Here is a 22087-nt window from a genome sequence, read left to right as displayed (position 1 = left end):
GTGTTTGGGGATGGGTTAAATTGGTTTGAGTTGGGGAATGCGATTGGGATTGGTTTTTGACCACCCCTTTTGTACTTGGGGCCATTTGCATAACTGGTGGTGGTGCAAAAGTGGTTTGGCCTTGCTCATCTGCCTTGTTTTCCGGTTCGGTTTCGAGCTTTTGAAAACAAAAACGAGATATGATACTACGCCTCAAGGAAATCTGATCGGTTGGAAACTATCTATAGATAGATAAACATCTTTCTCCATCGAATACTGTTACATCACCAGCTCACTTTCCCATTCATCGGATTGCTGCCTTAATCGGCTGACACTGCAATTTCCAATCGCTTGATGGCTGCTCATAAAAATACTGCAACACTTTACACATTTTTTATGCCCAACTTTTCTGGGAATGGAAAAAAAAACGGGAAAAATTGTAAATTCATGAAAATATTACTTTTTTTTCTAATGACTTACTACCTATTAGTTCGAGATATGCGTGTTCAAATATGAGCAATTGTTGGTAAATTAACAAAATAGAATTATTTGTTATTTTTACAGGGCACTACAGAGTCGGTACACACACACACACACACACACAGAGAAATGAATGGCAGCGAATTTGTCACTTTGTCAAATTGCAATATTTGCAGGTCTGTTCCGAATGGTTTTGCTCTCCCTCCTACTGGTCATGATCGATGTTGTCTTTTATCTGAGCATGAAACGCAAACCATGCCACCCACAATTTCAATGTATTAAAAATAATCACCGAAATGGCCAATAGTCGAAGTGGCCAACGGCCAACTGCAATCGCATACAGCACATGCACATATGCATGAAAATGAAATGTTGTAAAAAGTAGTAGTACTTCTACCCCGTATATAAATCATACCGCCACAATTTGTGGGGTGGCGATAAAATGGTAGTGTCCACTGAAATGGATAGATCATAGCTTGAAACAGGGAGCATACCCTGTAAATAATACACATTTCTTTAAATATTAGCTAGTTTCAAAAAATATATAAACAAAAGTACCTATTTCATATAAGAGGCTTAAGAGAATGCAATGCAAATTTAAGTTAATACTGCTACACCTGCACTTTGCATCCACTCACTCGCTTCCTGCCAATGTATAAATGTGTCGGGTTAGCCCCATCTGTCCAGCTCCAGTGGTCAGCCACGCCCCCGCCTCTACGCCCACTTGTGCTGCAGTTATGCTGCATCGTGCGGAACTCACCGCAAATCAGTTTGGCTGGAGTTGCCCCGCCTCGACCAAACCATTTGATTGATTGAAAGTCAGCCAAAGTTGGAATTGAGTTTGCTGCAAATAAACTGATGGACTGCGTAATGCCCTGGCCAGACTAATTAGGTCACGCCTCTGGCTAACTAATGCTATTTGCAAATACCGTGTAAATTCAGGGGTGAGCGAATAATCGCAGGAAAGGTTGTACCTTTTGGCTGCCACTTTGAAAACTAAATTGCTTATATTTTATACAAAACTATTTTTGGTCTTTTGAACAAGGTGAAATTTTGTAAATTGGGTTAACAATTCAAGAACTTTAATCCAACGCGCTATGTGCCCAAACAATGCAGGGTATCAGTTTGGGGCAGCAGCTGCCAGTTGATTCACTCGAATAAATTACACTTTCCATGTATTAATTTAAGTCACAATTTCCCATTGGCAAATCCCTCGATGCACAAGCAAAACAAAATACTATACTAGTAGAATAAAAAGATAAAAACAACAAACATAACAATGCATAAACTGAAAACCAACTAAATGAAACAAAGAGCTCAAAAAGTTTCAGTCGAATGCCGACGAACAAAAACAAAACTGCAAAATGTCAACTTGTGCAAATAATGCAAATGTTTATACAAATTATTATGTGATTTTGGCAAAAAAGGGGTATTTAGAGCTGGCCAGAAATACGAGAGCAACAAAAAAAAAACACACACACACACAAAAGTTGTACAGCTTTGGCCAGTTTTCGGCCATGTCCCCGGCCACGCGGCGTATACGTAATCATTTTCCTTTCGGCCATTAAAAAGTTGATTTTAATACTGGCCGAAAAACCCAACCGAAGCGAGAGACAGCCAGCACTTTCGCATTTAAACGTGATTTTAAATAACCGCAACAGATTTTGTGGTTTCATGTTGCATTTGCCGTTCGATAAGCGACAGCCCGACATTCCCGGGTGGTTTTCGGATGGTGCTGGGTGGTTCAGGGTGGTTCATGGTGGTGCTGGATGGCATCTGGGTGCTCGAGGATGATGCAGGATGCCGGGTGAGTTGGTTCGATAAGGTCCCCGGTTACACAAGCCGGTGGGGGGAACTGGGGAACTGGGAAGCTGGGAAACTGGCGGAACAGTGAATGCTCTGCGGTCAAGTGCATTTAAAATGCAAAATGCACGCGTTTGTGGCGACACTGCAACGTTGATGGAGCCTCCACTTCGGGATTACGTATTAAAAGTGCACCAAAATCATAATTTTAAAATTGCAATTAAATGTGCCAGTATTTGAACTCCTCAATGGATCTCTGCATTGCCGCCGTGGACTTTTTTAAGCCCATCAATTTGGCCAATATATTAGTAGTTCGTCACGTTTTGCTGATCAAATTGAAAAACAAATTTTATTTTAGACACTCAAATAATCAGCAGAAGCATCAATTAAATGTAAAAAAATAGGCAAAAGGTAAATAATTATATTTTTCAAAAACCAAAAATATGTGACGTAATTAAAGTATAGGATTACAATTTTAAATATCAACCGCAATGTATGCAAATATCTGACTGTGCAACGCTTGCAATGAAAATTAATAGTATTTTGGCATTTTTTTTCACATTGATGTACTTTGTCTCTCTCATAAAGATTAACACTTGATTATTGTTAATGTTATTACCTAATGTCCACAAACACACACACAAGCACGCACACACACAAAGATCGCTGTATACACATTTAGGTGACATAAACAGACTGTTTTCATATATCCAATGGTTTGGGTTTGGATTTAGGGTTTATTCTTTGGGTGGGTTTTGCATAATGCCTGCCATAACACTTTGCCAACTATCGATAATCGCATTCTGTATTCTGTATTCTGTATGCTGTATATATATATATATTATTTTGATCTTTTCACGTTGTCGGGCCTAACATAAAATATACAATAGTATTTGGTTTTGTGGATTACGTTAATGGTTATGTCGGTAATTATGATTACTAGTCATCGCTGTTTTGTTTTTTTTCTTCCTTTATCGTTATTGTTCTTACGCTATGCACACACAAAAAAAAGTTACCTCTGACTGCAATCAAGGTTTGATTGATTTACGTTTTGGGGGAGACAAAAAAATGCACATTTAATGCTAATTATCGTAATTCGTAATCGCTATCCATATTATTCCTTTGCCTATTTATATATATAGATGTGTGTAATTCCAATCGCCAATTTTTTTGGCCGCTGCTGCTGCACTGATTCCTTTGTGATCCTTAACCCCATTCCTTTGCCCCTGCCCTCTGCCCTCTTCCATTTGAATCCTTCCGTTCCGTGTAGTTTGCCTCGGCATCGCCTTGTCTATATGTATGTTTAGTGGAAGCTCCTGTTGCACGCCGCTCGCTACTTACGTCATACGCTTACGCTTACGATACGTTACGTTACGCCATCACGTCACTGACTTCTAGTTCTGTTTCCAACTGGTCGCTGCAAAGGAAATGGTGCAAATAAAGGATTAAGAATTGACAGGTGAATTATTAAAATATTTTAAAAAACAGTAAAGCGAAAAAGGATCTTTATACTTGAAAAAAAATACCTTTGTAGTAGACCTCGCGGTACATGGTGGGGCAGGCGGCCTTGCCGTTCGACTTCGTCGTCTTGAAATCAATATTGGTGCGGATGGGCCGGTGCAGGAGCGGCTGGGGCGGCCGATAATTGTTGCCCAGGGGCGCTTTCGGGTGGTCGGGGCTGCCCTGCATCAGGCGGCGCAGTGCGTGCAACTGTAAGCAAATAAATTAAATCACATTAGCATGGCTACATCAATTACTTTGCAGATGAATATCAATTTTAGTTTCCAAGCCGTACGGCATTAGTGCATAAGTAACTAACTGAACCATTGTAAGCGGCTTAAAACGGTTGCAAAATAATAATTAGGGCCAACAGTGCGTATCATTTGAAATCATTTGAAAAGTAACATTTGGAGCCCGCTTAGCTGCGATGCAAACATTGCAATGACTTAAAGTTTAGCATGGAAAAATGATTGAATGATTTCGCTTAAGGGGAAACATCATTTCTGTAGTGCCTTCAGCACCATCGAGACACGGAAGTAGATCAACAATGGCTCGACAATAAGCCAAACAGCCGATGGAGATAAGCCAGTGAGCCCCCATCCAAACCATCCTAACCATTCAACCGATTTGAGCCCGTCTGTCGAGCGTTTAACGTGCATAATTATAAACTTTTGCGCACACACAACATCATCGATCCGCACTTTGGCAAAAAATCAAGCTTGACACAAATTGCTAATCCTAAAAATAAGCGCTCGCTGAACAAAAAACTCAAAAAAGAGGAAACACTAAGGACCCCCACACAAACACACACACACACACACACACTTACAGAGGAAGAGAGAACAGCATCGGTGAGAGGACAGGAGCAGCAACAACAATAACAACAACAACAACAACCACGACAACGACAACGAGTCAATAACACTTAATCTACTCAATCTGTTTATCAATTGACTTCCGTCAAAATCGCTTTTCACGACAACGTGGCCGGGTTGATATTGATTGAGGAGAGCGGGGGCTGTCGAGGGTTAAGGGGTCCCTCCTCCCCCACAGTGCCCGTTCAAGTGTGAATTAAGTTGGGTATACGTGTATGCGCGTGTATGTGTGCTTGTACGTCTGCCTGTGTGTGTGTGATGTCCCGAAAGTATGCAACACTAAATGGCACTCAAGGATTAAAGCCCGTTTCCGGTTGGATTGTATTGTGGTTTTAAAACGAAGCAGAGCTCCTATAAGCATGACATTTTTGCCAAAAACACAAGGCAGTCTAAGCCGGAAATTTAAAAGAGATATTAAAACCAAGTATGTTAAATGGAAAAAACGAAATGATTTATATAACCAACACGGATGGAATATCGTATATAACTTTGGTTCCTTAAGCTTCATCACTTTCTCTCAAATCCTAGAATAATTAGTATTATTAACAACTCTTGACTGCGACTTTTCAGCGATCTGTGACTCGGCTTAACCCATTGGACGCTATCTTTTTTCCTTTCCGGCTGTGACAGAGCGCGCACGTTAATGGGTTAATTGCAATTTCAGCTCATGTCGCGCAGCTTCCTGTGCTTTCAGCTTCCCTCCCCCCCCTCGCCCCTCTCCACACCGGTGTTACTTTAATTTGGTAAATTATGTTTTGCCAGCAAGGTGCTGTCTTCTGCTCTCTCTTTCTGCCTCTCCACTGCCGTCTCTTTCTTCGCGTGCGAGTTGGCGAGTGTGTGTGTTAGTGTGCGAGATGGTGAGTGTGCGGTGCAGCCAGTAAATTACGTTGCTGGGAGACTGGTGGACCGGAGTGCTCCATGGCTGCCACAAGTTGTAATCATGTGCCCATGGGTGCCATTGAGCTTGTTGAAGTTTTTATGAGTCTGCCTGCTGCAGTCGCATGTGCATGTGTGCATGTGTGCTCGTGAGTGTTGGTGTCTCTCTCTCTCTCTCCATCTCTTTCTCTCTTTGTCTCTTTCCCTTTCTTGCTCGCCCTGTTTACATTGTTTACACGTATGCCGCTGGCCACCTTTCAACCGCTCCTGAAAACCACTTAACCCCCACCAACCAGCAACCACCCACACACCACCCACCACCCACCACCACCCACCGCCCACCGCTGGCGTCTTTATTACAGCGCTGCACTTAATAAACATTTGTGTTACATTTTTTCTCCCTCTCTTTTCCACTGAATGTGTGTGTGTTTTCGCTGGTCGCCATTCCTTTGAGTTATGGACGCTATCCACTTTGTTGCTCCTCCAGCAGCGGAAGCACCAGCAGCAGCAGCAGCAGCAGCAGCAACTCAATTTAAAACTTAAATGAAATTAGCTAATAAAACAGAAGAAGCCGGGGACCAGCGGACATCGGAGCACTGTATACTAATTAACAAACATTAAGGTGCTCATCGCTCAAAATGTTTTTTTATACCCGTTACTCGTAGAGTAAAAGGGTATACTAGATTCGTTGAAAAGTATGTAACAGGCAGAAGGAAGCGTTTCCGACCATATAAAGTATATATATTCTTGATCAGGATCAGTAGCCGAGTCGATCTGGCCATGTCCGTCTGTCCGTCCGTCTGTCTGTCCGTCTGTCCGTCTGTCCGTCTGTCCGTATGAACGTCGAGATCTCAGGAACTACAAAAGCTAGAAAGTTGAGATTAAGTATACAGACTCCAGGGACATAGACGCAGCGCAAGTTTGTCGATTCATGTTGCCACGCCCACTCTAACGCCCACAAACCGCCCAAAACTGCCACGCCCACACTTTTGAAAAAGGTTTTGATATTTTTTCATTTTTGTATTAGTCTTGTAAATTTCTATCGGTGTGCCAAAAATGTTTTTGCCACGCCCACTCTAACGCCCACAAACCGCCCAGAGCTACGACGCCCACAGTTTTGAAAAATGTTGTGATATTTTTTAATTTCTCTATTTGTTTTGCCCATTTCTATCGGTATCCCAGAAATTTGTGTGCCACGCCCACTCTAACGCCCACAAACCGCCCAAAGCTGCCACGCCCACACTTTTGAAAAATGTTTTGATATTTTTTCATTTTTGTATTAGTCTTCTAAATTTCTATCGATTTGCCAAAAAACTTTCTGCCACGCCCACTATAACGCCCACAAACCGCCCAAAGCTGCTACGCCCACACTTTTGAAAAATGTTTTGATATTTTTTCATTTTTGTATTAGTCTTGTAAATTTCTACCGATTTGCCAAAAAACTTTCTGCCACGCCCACTATAACGCCTACAAACCGCCAAAAACTGTGTTTAAGACTCTCCTTCTCCCTTCCACTAGCTGAGTAACGGGTATCAGATAGTCGGGGAACTCGACTATAGCGTTCTCTCTTGTTTTTTTGTTCTTTTCTATTTTTGGGGGCGGACGGAGATTGTCCAGGTAAAAAAAAAAGAAAAAGGTAAAAGTAGAGCGAACAGAGGAACTTGATGAATTCGTTTGGAAAAAAAGTATTCTGTTGACTTCTTCACTTTGCGCTGGGAATTGTCGCCAACTAGAGTCAGTTTTATATGGGTATTGTATTGTTAAACAACGAAGAGCGGAAAGCTTACGAAAGTAATGTTCTTTGAGGGGATTTCACATTGCCAACATATCTATTATATATTATATATATTATATTATCTTATTATATCTAGAACATACCTGTTGCTTTGTGATGTAGATGGGCTTGTTCAGCACCACCCAGGTGACTGTTTCGTGGCAGGCAGGTGCCGTTGTGGATCCATCGTAGGTCATGTAGTGATCCGTGTCCGGTAGCAATCCGCGGATGGAGAGGCGCTTCACGAAGGCCTCATCGCCGCCATAGCGAATGCGCTCCAGCTGATCGGTGAGCATGCGCAGCTCCGCATTCGAGAGATCTCCAAGCTAATGAATACAAGATATTCCAAGGATCACTCACATAACCCACTCAAACAATTAATAAATAAAATGTAGATACATTATCCAAATGGATCCATATCTTATGTATTGCTATGGCCCATCGCTCGTAATTTTGGAGCACCTTGGGGCATGACTCACCTGCAGCAGAATGGAGACGCCCACGATGCCCTGGGCGCGATTGAGGGCATCTGAGAAATTTGCATACAGCTGGGAATTGTAGCCGAATATTTGTATCTGCAAGCACAGAGGAAGCGAAGAAATGAAGAGTCAGCAAGGTAAGATATATGTATGCATGAGATATGGTTAAGAGCTAGAGAAACCCTTTCACAAAACTTTCTTTTTTGGATGCTTGGATTTCTGTCGCACATTTCTTTATGCCTTGTGTGCTGTGTGCTGTGTGGCCAAAACTTTATTGTTGCTCAATTTAAGCGCAAATGCATACAGAGGCGGTGACAGCCAACACACAACAAGGGGGCGTGGCTCGGGTCAACGTAAGCTTTCGCCTTGTTTCGCATAAATTGCCCCAAAATAATCCCAACTATCAACAAAATGCACACAAATACAAACACAAACACTTTGGAACACGTGGGCAAAAGCACACACACACGCACACACACACACAAACATTTATAGTTTGGAGAGAAGATCAAGCAACAAAAACGGCAAATATTTTGCTTTCAGCCAAGACACCAAAAGGGCCAAGATTATTCCCTGCCACACACCATCAAACACACACGTGCATTTGCACTTTGCTTTCATGTCGGCAACAAAACGCCTACAGATGCAGAAGAACCCAAGGGAAGGGGTGGGGAGAAAGGAGAGGGGAAGTAGAGAGTAGAAAGTAGTAAGGGGTAAGCAGGAGTCGACACCACAAAATGAATCCTAAGCAAATGGTTAAAGCGAGTGTTGCCCAATGAATACTAAATTTGCAAAAATTACTAGCGATTAAAAACTTTCAAACATCGAAAGTTTTTTTTAATAATTAACAACTGGAAACTTTTAGACACCTAAAATATATTTTAAATTTCTGAGACTTCTTCCGTTTCAGTAAAATTTTGCCTAAATAAGATGTATAATTTTTTTTAATTTATTAATCAAACTTCCGCCATCTTTCGCACTGAAAATTTCTTTGAGTTTGCACCTCGAGCGATTTTTTTTGCGCTTGTGTAACATGTATACATGGATTTTCGAAGGGATTTTGGTCTGGGATATATTTGTTTCTCGGCCTGCATGTGTGTGTGTTGGTGTGTGTGTGTGTGTGTGTTGGTAAATGGCATAGGTGTGAGTGCATGAGCTGGCTGGCTGACCAGACCAGACGCACCGAGCGGAAGGAAATGCTGCAGACAATAGTGAAAATAATAATAATAATAGCAGAGGGCACACACACTGATGGCCAGTGGGCGTGGCCATAGGCGCTGGCCAGTTAATAGTAGTAGTCCTGCCAGTTGAACTTTACCCCTACCCCTACCCCCTCCCCACAGGACTCCCCACATGCCCTGTGCCCTGAGTTTCAACTCTTCCCGCTCCCTGGGAATTGCAAGGACCGAAAAGAGAATGGCTGAAAGGAGGAGCAGGGAGAAGAGAAGGGGAACAGGAAGAGAAACAGGACGAATTGAAGGGCGACGGTGGGCGACGAGGCGTGCATTTAAATATTAAAAAACTACATGCTGCAATTTTAATGTGTGCCCAGCCGGGCAAATAAAAATTAAATTAAATTAAAATTTCCCAAAGTTTCATTTCCCGAGTGTGTTTGGTGAAGTTGCAATTGCTGGAGCAGCGGAAACTGGGCGGCATTGGGGTGGTACAAAATGGCAACTAATGCAAATAGAACTGAAGTTTCTATCAAAACGAAGAGAACTCGACTGCAAAAACAGTGCGTTTCGCAAGTAAACATTCACTTTCAAAGTGCTATATATTAATATGGCTACACTATGCACATATTATGCCACGAGTATACTTATATATCCGTTTTATTTTTGGCAAATATTTGTTGGTACAGAAATCACCAAAGACGCACGTCACTTGCGAAACGCACTGTCCCTGCATGAATGTTCATATACTTAAGTGTATTTGGTAGAGCTGCAGCAAATGAAAATTTGACGAGACCATGGCAAACTGAAGATGGGAAAGTTCCAATAGCAACGCCGCCTCCTCATTTTCAGCTTGAGAAGTGGCCACAGTCCGAGCAGAAGCTGTACTCATTCACACAAAAAAGGCAGACACCCAAAATATGGGCAGATCCTGGGCGTTAACTGCATGAGAAAACCAAACAACCAAGCAGCTTTGCCACTTGAACGCCAGATGGCGCACTTTCGGTTGGCAATTAAAAATTTAACATGAAAAACTAGTTGCCAAACTACAAAAGTTGCTGCAGACGATTTAAGCGGAGCCACGTTAGAACAAACTAGTATTTAATAATATATTTGTGAGAAATGCAGTCACATAACAATCACATCAATTTCGCAGTATATTTGATTTTGAATTGTTTAAAGCTGCATTTAAAGAACCTGTTGACTTTTGTCCTCCCTTAATCGGTCGTCAAATCCGATTAGTTAATTGAATAAAATGTAATCTGTAAATCGATTAAGTCTGGCCGGTCACCCCCACACAGTCGACCCAATTAAATCTTCTGTTTAATAAATAGTCTTTAAATCACATTAAAATCTTCCTTCGCAAAACAAATAAATCGCATTTCGTAATGCGTAAATCTCGACCCTCACAGTCGGCTCAATTTCCAATGCCTTCACACCTTCGGCTTAATATCTATGAAATTGAATCATAAAGGCAATGAATTACCCCATCTTCTTCGCCTTGCTCAGTGCTGTGTGCTTAGTGGGGGGGCTGAGGGAATATTATACAATATTTGACCGCAAACTAAAATGTTATATTTCCGTTTCATTAAACAGTCAAAGCCTGTGGCAAAGCAAATAAATACGAGCAGTGTGTGTGTTGTGTGTCTGCGCGGGCAGCAACAACAAATGCGATACATGCGGATAAAGACAGCCAGCCAACAAAAATGGGCAATAACAACAACAACAACAAGAACAAGAACAACAACAACCAGAGCAAATAGTGTAAGTACCAGCAAATAGCCGGACAACAAGCCGGCCAAAACGCAAAGAGCCAAAAGCCTAAGCGGTGTTGGGGTTGGATGCCCCCCCTCTCCCTCTAGTATTTGTTTGAACAAAGCCAGCTCCTCTGGCATATTTCTTGGCCAGCACATGCATACATACAAGCACACACACACAAACACTCACACACACACACATACACGAATGCCCACACGCAGAGGCAAAGGCAACTTAATCAGATCAATTACACATGTTTTCACTGCATGGATTCCACAGAGCGAAGAGCCCCAGACTCAGGCCTAGTCCTCAGTCCTCAGTCCGTAGTCCGTAGTCCTGTGTCGTCCTGTAGTCCTTGCTGTAACCCCTGCCCACTCCACACCCAACAGCAGAAGCAGGAGCAGGAGTCAAAGCGACCGGCGCGACGCCAGCTGCTGAAACTTTGCCCGGCCAGCACAGTGGGTCCTTCTGCCTCATAAACCCCATCGCCCAGCCACATCCGCAGTCAATAAGCTGGGCTGCACAGTGGGGCCAGTTTATGTGCAACTGGCACTCGATATATGCAAATAGCTCTTATCATTAACCATTCCTAGTTCAGAGATATCTAGTTGCACTTTCAATAATAATCGTAGTCATAACCTTTATATAAAAATACCAATGCTTTTCATTCAACGCCCACTGTGCATAAATATTTTCCCTAGCAGAGGTAGCAGTGGGCTTATTGGTTGGGCTGGGGGTGGGGTGGAGATGGAGATGGAGATGGAAGGACTCAGGACGAGATGGAGCAACATTCTTGGCCCTTCAGCCGCTTGACTTGGCTTTCGTTCTGCACTGACCGGGCACGATAATATTAGCCATGGCCAACAGAAGGCAGCAGCAGAGGCAGAGGCAGAAGCAGAAGCTTGGTGGTTTAGGCCGAGAACATGGCCTCATGTCAACACTTTACCGCCTATGTATGGTCAGCCAGCACCCACCACCCACCACCCACCTCCACCACCTCCCTTTTGCTCTGTGTCAGTTTTCTAGACAAATGAAGCAAATTAGCTTAACAACGCACTGGGGACATTGTCAAACACGCACAGCAACGGCCAAAAAACAGAGGAGAATCGAGGAAGGAGACGATTTTCCGGACCAACATTGCTCCATTTTCTGGCCGCAGTTTGTCATGGTTGTCTCGGAAAAACCCCTTCCTGTGGCACTTTACCGATGCACTTGTAGCACTTTCGGCTAATTATGCCCTGCACTAGGGCGAAAGATAAAGAAGAGCAACTGGAAAACATGGAAATGAGCCGGCCAACGCGATTTGCTGGCGCTGAAAGCGCGACCAAATGGAAATGCTGAGAGTGCAAAGGTGGTCCTGCAGGATAACAGGAGTACTTGAGATGGCCGGAAAAGATGGCTGTGGAAAAGCCATGCTAATTTCAAAACACACGAGTAATGTACTAACACATCTAGTAGATTCTTTTACATTTTATTCTTTTAATTTTCCCAAATCCTTTAAAAAGTTATAGCTTTCGGCATGAACTGCCAAAATCCATCATTCTTTTTGCTGTTCTTAGCCATGCTTTGGGTGAAAAGCCTATGCAAAACACAGAATTTTTACCATAATCGAGCTTTAATCCACCGCCTTATAAGTAACTTATAGTCGAGTTAGCCAAGTCCTCTTAGCCAGCCGCTTTAAGCGCCGTCTGGGCACCTGACTTACCCGGCATCATAATCCAATCAAGAACTTCACCGAACTCATTACCCGCCCGCTGAAAATCCACTCAGTCCCCCATTAACGACTTATGTAGTAGCGTGTTTTAAAAGGTGGCAAAAAACGTGCTTTAATCGCTGCCTGCTCGCCGACTTGGTTATCCTTTAAACGGATTTTCCAAAAAGGGCTTGTACTACGACATTTTCCGGGGTTGGACTGGGGGAGTTTGGTAGACTGCTAAAATTACAGCACGACCTCATTAGCAGCAAATATTTTGGCGTTCGTTCGTGCTCAGTCACTCAGGCACACAGATAGAGCTACAGATGCAGATACAGAAACAGATACAGATACATTTGTATATTTAAGTACTTCATGGTTAGCGCGTAAATTAATGGTTAAGCCATTGCCGGTTGTTGGTCGTTTGGGTTGTGTTGCCCGTGGTTTCGCAACCGCAGTCAGTGGGGGGTCAGTGAGGGGTTAAGAGGGCTGGCGCTTCAAGCCGACCGACCACAGTGGGTTAATGGGGGAACGCATCACAATCCATTAGATCAGTTCGCCTGCCGCCGATGAGCACGTGACTGCCGCCGGATGGCAGCAAATCGTCCGCAGAGTGCAGTAAAAATTTGATGCCAAATCACGAAACCAAATTATCTACACGCCGATAGTTTTTGGCTACAAATTTGCTGGCCTCACGCGACCATCGCTAAATCAGAACCGCCCCACCCACCAAAAACCCGAAAACCCCCTGGTGATTAAATTTTAGCCACAAGACAAGTGCTAAATTACCGCGGCGCAAAACAAATCAAAACCAGGCAACTGTGCATTGCAAATAGAAATATCGCATATCTGGTGCCCACTTTCGGGAAATCCCCACCCACCGTCGGAAAACTACACCCCCTCCTATCCTCCTATCCCCCCGCATCACCCAATCACCACCATCGTTTTGGCACACCCTTCAGGTGTACGCCACTGGCATCCAATGACAACGGGCTACCGAAATCCAAGACACGGCTGCAATCTTGTGCGGATTTCATGGGGATTAATTAAAATTGCCAATTACGAATTCATTAAGGCAGATCAAATTCCGAGGCGGGGCCCATTAGGGCGGCTTTCGTTACGGCCGGAAAATACCTTGCATTGGCCGGAGACTGTCGGCTTCCGGAGAACTGGGAACTGGGCACTGGGAACTGGAATCTGGGCACTGGTAAACTGATTTAATTGAGCCACTTTGCCAAATGGTGCCCACAATATTCGAGAGTGTATTTTTGGGCGCAATTTTGGACTGCATCAAAAAACGTATTAAACTAAAATAGCTATTAATAGTAAATATTTATTTAAAGTAAATATTTATACCATAGTTTAAATTCTTGATTTTCCACTGAAGGCAGCCATCCTTATTGATAGTTTATTTTAAGATTTCTTTTTCTGTCTTTTAAAAATACTTTCAAGTGGCTTCGCATCGTCTCCATTTGAAGCTAACATTTCAGTTTGGCAATTGTTTGTCACTTTGGGCTTAAATCAAGCTGGCAGACTGGCAGACTGCGTTTTAATCACCCGATTGTTTATACGAGAGAACAATTTGTGGGCCGTTGAGCGGCGAATTGTCAAATTGTCGAGTTGTCGAATTCCCAGGATCCCGAGGCGGGGAAATTGGAGTCTGCGATTCCTTGGCAGGCGAAGTAATTTAGGCGAAATGCAGGGCGTGCTGTGTCAATAGCGAAAGTGGAACGACTTCCATCCCGGGGGCGAAATTCAAATTAATTTACACTGACATTGGTACTCGTTGACAGTTGGTAGTCGAAGTCAGAAGTCAAAAGTCAGAAGTCAAAAGTCGGCCGTGAGGGGGGTTAAAGGTTGTTACCAACTGCTGACATGCAACAGATTTATAACGTTATTCGTTTGTCGTCTGCAGTCGACGGACTGCAGTTTGTTGTGGCAGCTGCGGCTCGCTTTTTTGATTGCCTCGCAGCGAAAGGGAAAATCTGTGGGAAAATCGAGCGATAAAGCAGACAAAAGCGCCGCACGACTGAGAAACGGCAAATGGAAATGGGAATGGAACTGCAAAAATGAAAATGAAAACTGTGTCGCACATCACTCAGGAAATCGCAACGCAACCCGACTCAACCCAACTCCACTCAACTCAACTCAAGTCAAGTCAAGTCAAGTCAAGTGGCCAAGGATCAGAAGGAAGCGAAGGACTCTTTGCCAGCAGAGAGGTTCTTAAAAAAGCGCCAAGAAGCGTTCGTGATTTCGCGACGAGCTAATATTTACAAATTATAGCGATTAGTAACTCAATGGACTTTTTGCTTAATATCCTAACATTAGATTTTAGCACATGTAAGTACTGTTTCTTAATTTGAAGTGGTGTAAGTGTAAGCCACTGATATCATAGCTAGTTGTAAATTGAATCAAGCTATTACGACAGTAAACAAAGTGGTTGGGCAAATAAATCGCACAATGTAGTTATTCTTCCCCCACTCGGAGGTCAAATAAAAGTTATGGGTTCATTAACCATAGACAATAACCAATTTGTAACAGCAACAGCTGGTCCAGCTGCTCCACCAGAAGAAATGTGTTTTAATTAATGAACATCTGGGCAGTGAAATTTGTCAGAGATTACGGATTCCGCCCACATACTCCACAAGTCATTGAGTCATTGAGTCAATGGGACAACACTCAGTTATAAATCTGGGGCCATAAATAACCAGCTAAGAAGCGAGTGAAGACGACGGCGGTGGCAAATAGAAATCCTTTGTTGAATGTCGCGGGTATTTACATATTTTTAATAACGTGCTCGCAAATCAAGTGAAGCAAGCCTGTGTGTGAACTTGACATCAAAATGAACAAAACAACAAAACACGGTCGCCGAGAGGTTAAATCATATTTGACAAACAGCAAAACAAGAAGGGCGAACGCACGCATGTGTATATTCCGGAAAATGCATGGAGTTGGGGGAAAAGTGTGTGGGAAAAGGATCTGAGGGAGGAGGGGGTGCTCAAAACACAGACAAGGTGTCTGCGAGTCGCAACAACGCCTGCCACATGACACATAAATATGTCCCGCCTGCTTGCCGAAAACAATGTACAAATAAAACAATACAAAATCATCAGCCATCAGCGGCAGGCTGTGAAAAGCCAGGCGAAACGCGCTTATGCAAATCATTCACTCTCCTTGACTTTCAAATATTTCTGATTCTTTGCCACATCTTAAATGTGTGTGCTTGACGATTATATAATATTACTTAAAAAATATTTATACGCTGCAAAATCAAGCCACATTTCTTGTTAAACAAATAGGTAACCTGAGCTAAGCTAAGTTGATTTGATGGAAATTCCGTATTGCAAAAGTGTGAATGACGCGTTCGCGGGAAAAAGCGGTGAAAAGCGTGAGGCTGGCGCTTCAAATCAGAGCGGCAGACAAGTGGGGCGAGTTTCCAACATGTTGAACCGCGTTGATGATAACGTCGTGAACGGCAGACAAAGACGCCGAGTTCTTGGCTTCTTTGACTTTGTTATTTATTTTATACCTCCCACTCTTATGTTCTTTTTTTTTGTGAGATTTTTTTTTTGTTTTTTTGTCAGCGACAAATCGACATTTGCTGCATTAAATGCTGATCAAATACACTTCCGCTCGTTTATCTGTGTAAATATTTGAGCGGGCGGGCTAACAAGTTTACAGCCAGTGGCGCCAGCCTGGCAATGAAATGACGCAGGAAAAGTTGAAAAACTCCCCAACATCCCCAACTCCCTGGCATTCCATTGCCTTTTTCGAGGGAAGACAAGAGGCAGCAGCAGAAGCAGCAGCAGAAACAGACACAATTGAATTGTTAAAGAGGGAAATCTGTTGACAGGCAAAAGAACCGAAATAGAATCCATGGGACGCCTTGAGTCCCAGCAAGTGTCAAAGTGTCCCATGCCAAATTTAGGCCTCACCCTGGCGCCGGAAATTGAGAGTGACACCAGTGGAAAGTAGGCAGCATGGCTATGGATATAGTATAGTACAGTAGTATATAACTCACCTCCGCCGGGAACGTGTAGCCCTCGACGCTGTGCTCCGATCCAAATTGGTCGTTCAGGCCGTAGTGCATGTGGATCTCATGGAAGCGGTAGCGGTACGACAGCGGTCCGCCCGAGATGTTCACCGGCGTCTGCATGCCGTCGTAGTTGGCCACCGTATCATTGCCGGCCGTGAAGATGACGCTGTGACCCGTATTAGTGATCAGTCCGGATATCTGCAGAAGGAAGTTAATATAAATAAAGTTTATAAAAAGTATTATATTATTATATATTTTTAGCTACTTAGTATACATATATATTCCTAAAAGTGAACATTCTCTGTGCCCCAGAGTACATTTAGAACTCACCCTGTGCTTGTCTATGTGCATGGGCCTCAAGTTGGGATCAAATAGCAGGCGTTGGGGCTCCAGATTGACCGGCGACTGGCGACGACCCTTGTTGCACAGCGACCACTCCGGATTGATGAGGCCCCAAAAGGCAGGTCCTAAAACGAAGAGTGAGTATGCTTTATTGGACAGTGTCCCTCCAATCGATTCATGCCCCAAAAATGGCTGCTGCTGGTGGTTGGTGGTGGCAAGGAGATTTATGAACCCAGTGCGCCTCAAACTGCTTCCAAAGTTGCCTTGCCGACCACAATTGTGGGCTGTGCTGCAAAAACCTGCCACAAATTGCATAATGGCAAAATGGGGTTGGGTGGCAAAAAGTCATGGGGGCCAGAGGCCATTACAATATTTGTCTGCATCTGCATAGGTGTTGGCCTCTGCGTCTGTTTTGGTTTTTGTTCATTTATTTCCTTTTTTTTTTTATTGTTGGTTCTGCGTCTGTTTGATTCTGGCCACACAACTAAGCCAGCTAGCCCTGCTCCCCAAAAAGTCCCCCTGACTTGTTTAATTTCGTGCGGTTTACTTAGTTTTCCTACACCCCCCCAATCACAGCCCCATTTTTATAACCCCCCACCACCCCACCCACTGTAACAGTAAAATTGCAGCTTTATCTGGCGTCTCTCTCGCCCGTGTGCTGCTATCTCACTTGCTCCGGGCTTTGACCAACTTTATCTGGCAGCTTAATTTATGGCAATATGAAATCAAGCCGAGCTGAATCCGAAAAAACAATAGGCCAGCTTTTTTATTGCCCAGCACACAGGGCAAGTCAGTTTGTTGCTATTGTTGAGTTGAGTTGATATAATCTATGGTCCTTGTATTTTCAGCAATTGAAAGTGTTTCATTTTCAGTTCTGGCTGTAAATGTGAATACGTAAATCTTCCTCGAAACAAAACGAAACGAATCGAGTCGAAGTCGAAGTCGAAGTCTGTGGTTCTAAACTCTAGCAAATTCTAAATTCTAGTTATTTGATGTTCTCTTATGCATTTTACTGTTTCTTTGGTATTTCACTTGAACAACAAGTAACAAGTGTTAATCTATGTTGTTAAATATCACCTACTGCCAGGTGTTTCATTTTATTTGATACCGTGAAGCTACTGCAGCAGCGCCTTAATTGAGTTTATGGTTTTTATTTATATTCCACGCTTATCCTTTTATTTCCCATGTTTTTTGCTTGCTTGCTCAAGGATCAGCCAATTATTAAAATCTCTTCTAGGAGTCCGTTCCATTCGAGTCCGTTCCGTTCCAGCCACTTGTAATCCCATTTATGGCACACATTCCGAAAGTTTTCCCCCACCACACCTCCTGCTCCTGCTGCTCCTCCTCCTCCCCTCCTGGGCTCTTGCATTCTCTCCATTCTCTGACGTATCCATAAAAATGCTTCGCCTGCAGTCGCATTGCGTATACGACACGTAGTACGTACGTCTGGCTAACTGGCTGGATGGCAGGGGTGGCGTGAAAAGAGGGATTCCATGGGAATCAACACGTTCGCTGCGAGGCCGCAATCAGGAGCTTCAATCATAGATATGCCACGTACTCGCGTTTAAGCGATTGTTGACCTCAACGACGCCATCGCATTAGCCAAAAAGAAAAGCGAAGGGAGAAAAATAAGAGCGGATGAAAATAAAGGATGAGGAACGGGGCGAAAATAATAATCCCACGAGTGGAAGACGTAACCTGATGAAAAACTGGAGATGCAACGGACGTTAAATGGGTTAGGCAATTAACTCTCTAGAGCGTGGCGATCTTATAGTTTTCCTTTTTTTCCGATTCGCTTAAAGAGATAAGTTGAAATTACAGCGGAACAATTTCACTTAGTTGCAGAACTAACATTTTCATGGGTGTAGCTAAATTATAAGCACAAGCTTTTAATTTAATTATTTATAGATTTAACAATGGTTTTAATATTATGAAGTTTCTATTGTAAGCTTTCCAATATATACATTTTTCGGTAAAATGTCAGTATTTTCGTCCGAAAATAGTTGTATGTCTATGCACTATCACCTCCACTAAAACAATGAGAAATTAAGGACTTTGCACTCGTGTCACGTGCTCATCACCAGAGCATTGCGCTGAGAAGGATAAGTAAAATCGCAGGATACAAGTTGAAGACTGTAGATAACGCCGCGAAGGATGTTGCAGTCTCGAGTCTATTAAATTGCGGTCTGGAGTCGAGTCAATAAGGCAATTGCCAAACGATTTTAGCAGCCATTAACAACATTAGTGGCTTGGCTGACTGGATCCGGGATCTGTTGCCCCACTGGGGGGGTTGGTGGTTGCTTTTCTAGCAGTGCAGGTGGTGGGGTTTTTTTCCACTTATTTCTTCAAGCCAAATAGCTCGATGGTGGTTGGGTTTTTGAGGGGGTGGGGGCGGTGGCAGAAGCAAAAGGCTGTGGCATGAAGCACGCTTCGTTTCATTCCGTTTGGCCGCCTTTATTTGGCTCGTTGGGAGTGCAAATCACGTTAAACAAGTGGCACGTTGCAGCTGCAACTGCAGCTGAGGCTAAGCCGTCTTTTCGGGGCAACCTTTTGCCAATTCCATGGCTCCTCTTACCCAAACCCAAGCCCATTGAGCCACACTCAGTGGTGCTCCCCTGACGAGGGATTTGAAGTCCTTCAGCCGACATGCATGCAATGCTTATGTAAATTTATTTATGCCAAAAGAGACACAAAGTTCGCCTCGGATTTCGGTTGCAATTTGTTGACAACACGTGTTACAAGATACCCCTGCTTTCAAGCTCTTACACGGCGAGAAATCATTACGTATTTGATGTTTAATACAGATCGACTTAGGCCATAGTCTATGCAAAATATTTAAAATGCATCTTTAAAGGCAGGTACATGATATTTCATTCTTCTAGTTTTAAAATTCAGCATTTCTTTTTTCTCCTGCTCGGTTTTCTTCGACTTTAAGTTTGATTTTTGTGCGATCTATCTTGCACTTGCGCTCTCCATTTATTTTTTTTCCCCGCTCGCCGAATTCAATTCAAAATTCAAAGCACTTGAACTTATTTATGCATTTGTCTTGTGCAAATGGCGTCGCCGTTGTGTCTCTAATAAGATTAAGAAAGATGCTGCCACCGAAGGCGGAATGCAGCAAGGGCGCCAGAGACGGTGGGCGTGACTGGGAGTGAGAGAGTGAGGGAGTGAGTGAGACGGAGCAACGCTTATCGGCTGTCTGCCGTCCTGTCTGGACATAATCTCCATGGACCTTTGCCCCGATTTCGCCGCCACTAGTGACACATGGCGAACTGTTTTCCATTTCGCAGCTCCCATTTCCCAACTCCTTCTGCTGTGGATATTGCCCTCTCTTTCGCTCACTACTAACTCCCTCTCTTTCCTCGTCTGTGCGCCTGCTTATCACGTTTCAACGCCAGACAATGGTGCTTGGAAAAAAAAAAAAAAATAGAAAAGTTCACTCTCTTTCTCCGCCAGGGTTCTTTGAATACTTTGTCTGCCTTTCCATTTGACAGCTGCAAATCGGCTTCGTCTCTGCCCTTTTCCCACCCATTTCCCATTTCCCGTTTTCCGTTTCTCGTTTTCCCAACCCATCCCATCCTCCCGAGCCATTTTCCTTTGGCACTTTTTCCATGCATTTCACGCGTGCAGCTTCAGTCGCTGAGAAAATCGTTTTACACCAGCAGCAACAGCAACAACAAATGGCAATCGCCCTGGCTTTTCCGCGACCCTCGAGCAGGTGAAAAATAAACCCCTCACTCCACTGAATTTTCCACCAACCCCCTTCCCCCGGCCCAACCAACTTTGTTGCTGGAGCGACGCGTGCTGCTCGTTGGCTGAAATTTTACTTTCCGCTTCCGTCCGTGGTTATTGTTGAGCTTTGATTAAAATTTACTTTGTTGTTGGTATTTATGAAACTTAAGCGGAGGCGTTGAAAAGTGGGCGGGGCCGGATCAGGCGGAAAAGCTTACCTGAGATGCCATCGTATGTCCACCAATCCTCCCAGCTGACGGCGAGCAGAACTGCAAAGAGACGGCATCGAAGAGGGAAAGTGCATCAGATATCAGATTTCGATTTTTGGGTAGATGGAATATAAGCCGCGAAAATGTCAAAGATCTGATTGGGTCAATATATATGCCGAGCTTTAATACCTTATAATGTTTTTCGGTTGGGAAAGCGCACATTCATGTGCTTAAATGCAAGCAGTGAAAATGTCACAAAGATTTCAGGGGATTTCACATTTAAATGTCTCGTATACGGCCAACTTTCAAATAGATTTTTTCCTGTATTTGCAATTTTACCTTATACCCTGTATAAATTCATTGATTTTTTACCTCCATCATTATCCACATTTCGCTTATATAATTTTAGTTCATGCCATTATAACGGATCAATGGATTATTTAATTAATTATTTTATTGATAATTACATTTAAGATTAATAAAATCTTATTTTGTTGTTTTTACTGCAGTTTGGCTGTAATAATGATAGAGCATCAACAGTTTGGTCCTGAGCTTTTTTTGGCAGGTCCTTCGTGTCCTGCACTTTGTGAAAATGATTTTTGCTTACTTGCCTTTTAATTTTTTCGTGTTCGAGTTGGTTTTCGCTTTTTTGTTCGCCGGTTCGTTGGCTCGTTTTTGTTTGGCGGCTGCTTTGCTCTTTTTGCTCGCCCCGTAAATTCACTTCCGTCACTTGTTAACTTTAACATTCATCGACACTTTTTGCCTTTTGGCCCTTTTTTGTTTTATTTTTTTGCTCTACCTCACATTTTTCACTGGCGTGGCGAGGGGAATGCAGCTGAAGCACTTTGTTATTTTGACAGCCGACAAAAAAGCGGGCCAATGCCTTTTGGCCAGAAGCAACCAACCCCTCTTTTCGACCAGCAACCTGCACTCATTCTTTCCTTCCGCGACTCGAATCAAAGTCAAGAAATGTTGAGTCATTAAAACGCGTTACCAGCGCCCTGATCACCGCACCCCCCACCCTTGGGGCTTCCCCACAAAGTGCAGTGCGAAATGCACTGTAGTTTCCGGCAAAGAGTTCCTCAGACACGGCGCAAAACCTCAACGAACTCAAGTTCCTCTCCAGATATTCTTGTGAAGGTTTGCAGAGTGTGTTATTAGGTAAACTAGGGTATATTTACTGGGGAATCTCTGGGGCAATGTTATCGTAAAAACTGATTCTTACAAATTAAAGGACAAAATTCTCAATAATATATCTATATATATATCATGGCAAAAATATGAACTAACATCTAAACTTTCCAGCGAATTTTCTTTCTATAATTAACTATTTAACTATTTCGCCAAACCAAACTCTGGGTCACAACAACCCAGACTTC

The 22087-nt window shown here is 43.3% G+C and overlaps 1 protein-coding gene across 1 annotated transcript in view; it reads right to left on the bottom strand.

The window, feature by feature from the left end:
• Window positions 1-3112: 3112 nt before the first annotated feature.
• Window positions 3113-22087, bottom strand: part of LOC120455834 (carbonic anhydrase-related protein 10) — a 47039-nt gene continuing 28064 nt past the window's right edge. Inside the window, exons 3-9 of the mRNA XM_039642303.1 lie at window positions 20718-20768; window positions 16756-16892; window positions 16411-16623; window positions 7767-7862; window positions 7392-7613; window positions 3789-3972; window positions 3113-3679 (exon numbers count right to left, since the gene is read on the bottom strand). Of these exons, the coding sequence (XP_039498237.1) occupies window positions 3657-3679; window positions 3789-3972; window positions 7392-7613; window positions 7767-7862; window positions 16411-16623; window positions 16756-16892; window positions 20718-20768 (926 nt within the window). The 3' untranslated portion in view covers window positions 3113-3656. The remainder of the gene's footprint in view (window positions 3680-3788; window positions 3973-7391; window positions 7614-7766; window positions 7863-16410; window positions 16624-16755; window positions 16893-20717; window positions 20769-22087) is intronic.

Source organism: Drosophila santomea, chromosome X (assembly GCF_016746245.2).
Source record: "Drosophila santomea strain STO CAGO 1482 chromosome X, Prin_Dsan_1.1, whole genome shotgun sequence".
Lineage (NCBI taxonomy): Eukaryota > Metazoa > Arthropoda > Insecta > Diptera > Drosophilidae > Drosophila > Drosophila santomea.
The sequence above is the reverse complement of the archived record's forward strand: the minus strand, read 5'-3'. Positions and strand labels throughout refer to the sequence as shown.